General features: G+C 33.3%; 1 protein-coding gene across 1 annotated transcript in view; it reads left to right on the forward strand.

Annotated features, from left to right (window-relative positions):
- Positions 1-217: 217 nt before the first annotated feature.
- Positions 218-6248, forward strand: part of ZSWIM2 (zinc finger, SWIM-type containing 2) — a 21352-nt gene continuing 15321 nt past the window's right edge. The window contains exons 1-3 of the mRNA XM_011936492.1: positions 218-438; positions 1611-1687; positions 4630-4670. Of these exons, the coding sequence (XP_011791882.1) occupies positions 274-438; positions 1611-1687; positions 4630-4670 (283 nt within the window). The 5' untranslated portion in view covers positions 218-273. The remainder of the gene's footprint in view (positions 439-1610; positions 1688-4629; positions 4671-6248) is intronic.

Genomic DNA, 6248 nt, shown 5'->3' on the forward strand with positions numbered 1-6248 from the left:
GGCCGCCAGCTTCCAAGTCGGCCAGATGATTATTAAAGACACGCCTCAGTCAAGGGCGTCGCTTCAAAATGCAGGGGAGGCTGGGGCGAGTTGCGAAATCCACGCCATCCTGCACCTTTGTCGCCCGCTTTTCTTCTGCGCAAGGCACGCCGGGACAGCGCGGAGCCCAACCACCGTCACCAAGGCAACCAGCCTGCACGCCGTTGTCTTGGAGACCGGCTGGCACCTTAGTGAGCCCAGCAGAGGGGCCGCCTCCGCCCGCACCTAGCCAGGATGCTTCGTCGAGGCTGTAAGGCCTCTGAAAGGCGAAGACACTTGAGCGAGAGGCTCAGCTGGCACCAAGATCAGGCACTGAGTAGCAGCATATACCTCCTACGAGAGATGGGCCCCACTGGCTTCCTGCTGAGGGAGGAAGAGCCGGAATACATGGATTTCCGAGTAACTACCGCCTCTACCGCCCCTACTTCGCCACCATCCCCGCCCACCGTGTTCCCCTTCTGGCATACCCAATGCGCATAGCCACCATCACAATCCCTGCGGATACTTGCTGCCTCACCCCCCGAAAGCGTCTCCCCGCGAGTGTTCCAGACCCTAAAAGACGTGCAAATTACAGAAGGAAATAGTATTTATTGGAAGTTTCTTTTTTGGAGGTTAAGACTTCAATTTGCAACTCTTGTAAAAGATGATGGCTCTTGATCTTTAGGCTTGAAAATGTCAGAGGCTTTATATGAATATCTGGTTTGCATTACATGTGTTCTTGGATCCGTTGTTAGTGGTCCTTAGTCATGTAAATCAAACGAAATGAAAATTCTACAATCTGCTAGCATACTCTAAATATTTTCTAAATAAATAAATAGGTTTCCCTTTACTCTTTGCTCACTCTGAAATCATATGAAGGCTCTATTAAAGGATGGTTTAAATGGCAATACCTTGGAAAGGTATTAATGAATAAAAATTCAAGTTTGCTGAAAGACCACAGATGTTTCATATTTGCATACTCCACCCTTAACCACGCAAAAATCAGCCACTGCACTACCTCCTAGGAGTTGACTTATAAAATTTTACGTTAATGCCATGCAGTTTAAGAGTTGAATGCAATTTACTAGTCTGTGCTTATTTAAAGCATACTTTTTACTTTGTTGCTTCAATACTTACTGTATTTGATTGTTTTAGCCACACTAGTCTTGGTGAATAAATTTTGTCCTCTTGAATAAATAAATTCACTGACTCAAATGCACCAAACAAAAATCCAAAATGAGCTGCCTTACAAAAGTGCTTAGCTCCACCCCAAAGGAGAATTTTTTTACAGTAAGGAATTTATGGGTTGATTTTTGCTTTTTTTCTCTTTTGACTTTGGAAATTAGATTTATTTTCACCTGCTTAACGGCAGGTCACTTTAAAACCATCTTAATTTGTTAATTTGCTAACAAAGACAAATAATGAAATGAAAAATCAGCCTAGAGCCTGGTATCAAGAGTTAAGATTCTCCAATAGAATCTATTCAACCTTTTTGAATCACCTAAACTAAATTACCTCTTCAAATCTCTTTTATTAATTCAGTTTTGCTCTCTCAAATTTTACTGATCTTTTCATGCATTTTTCTTTTAAAGGTTTTTCTAGGAAATCCTCATGTTTGTAACTGTTCCACATTTCTGAAAGGAGGGGAACTTTGTAAGCATATCTGCTGGTAAGTGATTTTTCAATGAAGATCTTCCACAAAAGAGTATATTGGTGTGTTACATATTTTGCCTTTTTCATGGTTTGAATAACAACAAAATTAAAGAAATTTGGTGCTTGGGGAATATAAAGTTAAAATGGTCATAGCTTACCAATAAAATTTTCAGTATTTCATTTTATTCTGAAAACTGAATAACGTTTAAATTGGGAAACATTTTATAATGTTAATGCTTTTAAATAGAAAAAATCAATTTTAGATTCTCATGTACGAATGTGAAATCTAACTATAAAACAGGGGGGAAAATCCTGATCTTATCACTGATGATAATTATGTGGTTCATTTGAGATATTGCTGTGCTTCAACAAATTGTGTTTCCAAAATCACATTTTCTTGAATATCAAATGTTCCATTTTCTACATGTATACATAGGTTGAAAGTATTCACCTTTTCCATATTGGCCTATGGCAGTCAAGTTGCAAAATATTTTCCTTTTCAATTAACATTTGACTATGAAGCACTTTTAAATTTTTCATTTATTTTTATATATTTAGGGGGTACAAGTTCAGGTTTCTTACATGCATATATTGCATAATGGTGATGTCTGGACTTTTAGTGTACTAATCACCCCAATACTGAACATTGTACCTATTAAGTGATTTTTCAGCCTCTACTCCCTTCCCACCCTCCCAGTTTTTATAGTGTCTGATGTCTTATTTCACTCTATATGTGAAAATATATGACCCATTGTTTAGCTTTCACTTACAACTGAGAACATACAGTATTTGACTTTCTATTTCTGAATTATTTAACTTAGGATAATGGCCTCCAGTTCCATCCATGTGGCTACAAAAGACATGATTTCATTAATTTTTATGGCTGAGTTGTATTATATTTATATACATATACACACACACACATACACACATTTTATTAATGTGGTATATTTATATACCACGTTTTATGTATCCAGCCCGCCATTATGGATACTTACATTGATTCCACATCTTTGCTGTTCTGAATAGTGCTGTGATAAACATATGAGTTCAGGTATCTTTTCAATATAATTATTTCTTGCCCTGTAGATGTATACCCAGGAATAGGATTGCTGAGTCATGGTAGTTCTATTTTTAGCTTTTTGAGGAATCGCCATACTGTTTTTCATAAAGGTTGAACTAATTTACATTCCTAGCAACAGTATATAAGCATTCCCCTTTCTCCAGGTCCTTATCGACATTTGTTGTTTTTGGACTTTTTAATAATAGTCATTATGACATGTATAAGATGCTATCTCATTGTGGTTATAATTTCCATTTCTCTGATGATTAGTGATGTTGAGCATTTTATTATATGTTTGTTGGCCATTTGTATATCTTCTTTTGAAAAATGTCTATTCATGTCCTTTGCCACTTTTTAATGAGGTAATTAGGTTTTATCTTGTTGAGTTATTTCAGTTCTTATAAATTCAGGATGTTAGCCTTTCGTCAAATACATAGTTTGTAAATGTTTCTTACCATTCTTTAAGTTGTCTGTTTACTCTGTTGATTGTTTCATTTGCTGTGCAGAAGCTTTATAGTTTAAGTCCATCAAACTATTTTTCTTTTAGTTGTGTTTGCTTATGAAGACTTGATCATAAATTCTTTGCCCAGGCCAATGTCTGGAAGAGTTTCCTAGTTTTTCTTCAATTTTCCAAGTTTTTTGTAGTTTACAGTCTCACATTTAGGTCTTTAATCCATCTTGAGTTAATTTTTGTATATGGTGAAAACTATGAGTCCACTTTCCTTCTTCTGCATATGGCTAGCCAATTTTCCCGGCAACAATTATTGAATAGGATGTCATTTCGCTAATGTCTAATTTCGTTGACTTTAATTATAAATCTTTGAAGATGGAAGTAGAACTCCATTGACGATTATGTCTATTAAATCTGAAATTTTTTCTCTAGTGTCAGAATCTATTTGTAGGGTAATTAACCTCTAGAAAAGAAAAAAAACCTTTAATTTAAATACAAATCAACTCCTTTTGTTTTGCCTACCTATACTCATACTAATAAATTATTAATCTTATTTTAATTTATTTGATAGTTAACATGAAAAAATAAGAAATTAAGAAAAGATTATGACTTTCACATTTCTAGAGCTTGTCTTTACAAGTAAAAAACATTATATAATTATTTCTAATGTTTTTACTTATTTTGCTCTTTTATTTTAATCAGTTTTTATTAAGCATCTAGTAACACAAGTTATTTACTCTAGTTGACATAAAGATAAAATATGGTCCTTTCACAACTTACAATTTGGTATCATGATTATATTTAAAATAGAGTTTTTTTCCATTTTCATTTTATGTCAGGGAAAGGGTATTCTCTTTTATTATATAACTCATGTTGTACAATATTGTAACCATCAAGTAAATGGAAATACAATCAGTGTTTCACATACTAAAGTATATATAGTATCATTGAATAATAATTTAATAGGTATTTCCCACTTTTTATAAAAATTTGCATTCCATTTTAATTGGTAAAATTTTTAAATATTTTTTTCTATCATGTGTTAAAGAGGTGTATGTAGGAAAACAGCCATTTGGTACACTATCCAGAAAATTATTCCATTTCCAGAGAAATTTAAGGCAGTATCATAAATACCTAAATCCCCTCTTTATCCTTTCCCTGTGAATAACTGTATGTCATAAGAAATAAGTGGACTCTGTCTGACAAATCTCTTGACACCAGCTGTCATTTGTTTTCACTAATCATACTTTTTTCACATATGCTTATTTTAAAATATAAGCTTAGCAACTATTATAAGAGAAAATTGATGAGTTTTAAGTTTATTCATAACACTTCCCATAATATAAATCTTATAATTCAGTTTCTATTCTAAATATTTTTAAATGTCTTTTGAGTTTATGTCAAAAATAAATGTCTCAATTTTTTTTCTACTTGTGAATGTTAGGGTCTTGTTGAAAAAATTCAGGCTTCCGAGGAACCATGAATGTAAGTTTTGGGGTTTGGGTTTTTTGTTTTTATTTTACTAATTTAAAGTTAAAAAATATAAGAATTTTTTAATTTAACATTTTCTAAATTTAGATGGTTATTCTTCTAGGGAATCTGGTAACTCAGTAGCTCAGCTTCTTAAACTTAAGACACTTGGAACATTTTTCATCTTAAAAAAATGTAACTTTACATGTCATTTTCAAATTCATAGGCACTTAATAAAAACAAGTATGAAACAATGGCCAGTTATTAAGTAGAAAAACATTTATGTATTCTAAGAAAAGGTTACAGTGGTTTCTGTGTCTAAAATTATTTTAATTGTGAGAAAAACAGCGAATGTTACTTTTTTAGATCCCAGAAATAGACTGTTGGTATGGCACATTGTTTTATTCAAAAATGTTTGCTGAATGAACTTTTTTTGCAAAACAAAAACAGAGTAAAATGTAGTTTTTAGGTGAGTTCTTAAATTGAGTTTAGAGTCAGTTATATATTTATATAAGTTTAAATTACAGAGTTCTCAAAAATAAGAGAGAAAGAAAAATAATTGCAATACAGGTCACTTAAATTTGTACATTTTATAATAAAGATACTGTCATTGTGAAAGGGTTAACTGCAGTTAAGGAATTGTTTGACCTATACTAGACCCATCTGAGAACTGCATTTCTAAAAGTATTAATAAATTTTCTGATATTAATGAATAATTAAAGTGATAATTAGTTTTTTATTTTTTTTCTATTCCAAAAGGATTTGTTTTATTTAGGCAAGTTTATTTCCCCCTAGCTATTATAGAATTACAATCACAGTAGACTTATTTTTAAAATTATCCCAGATAATAAATTACCATTAGTGTTTCACAGGGATTTTTCTCTTTTTTCACTCTACATATTTTTTTAGAAATGTCCCCCATTTTCCATGCCTCCAACTGTTAACTCTGTACGGTGATTCCCAATCTTACCAGCAGACCAGTATTTCCAGTTGCCTTCTGGGGCAGCTCAATTTGGAGGTCCCATGGGCATCTTAAATACTGACTTCTCCATCTGTGCTCCGCTCTTAGATTCCCTACCTCACATAGTGGCTTTCCTTTTTATTTTCTCTTCAAAGCTATAAACCTTGATATTCTCTCTGATTTTTTCTCTCTCATTCTCTTCTGCCATATATCTACCCATACCACAAATCCTGCTTGTTTTACATCCTACATATTTCTCAAGTGTTTCTATTTCTCCATACTCATTCTTACCTTTGTTCCACTTTCCTCAGCCCTTAGTACCATTCTAAGTAGCCTCCTTGTTTCCAATGCCTGCACTTTGCACTTTGTCTTTCACCCTCCAGATAAACAGATTCTTTCTAAAATGTCAGCCTCTTCTTAATCCTCTCTCTCAGTCCCTTCATGCATGATGACTAGGTTGTATGATTTTATATATATTGTTTTCTTTTTGACTTCTCCATTGTGTTCACTGAAGTTAAATGTTGACTTTTCTCCAAAGTCTTATTCTCTACACTATTCTTCCATATCATTTTCACAAACTTCGATACTGAGGCTGTCCAATAGAAATATAACATACATGTGTAATTTTCTTT

Source organism: Colobus angolensis, unplaced genomic scaffold (assembly GCF_000951035.1).
Source record: "Colobus angolensis palliatus isolate OR3802 unplaced genomic scaffold, Cang.pa_1.0 Scaffold153, whole genome shotgun sequence".
Classification (NCBI taxonomy): domain Eukaryota; kingdom Metazoa; phylum Chordata; class Mammalia; order Primates; family Cercopithecidae; genus Colobus; species Colobus angolensis.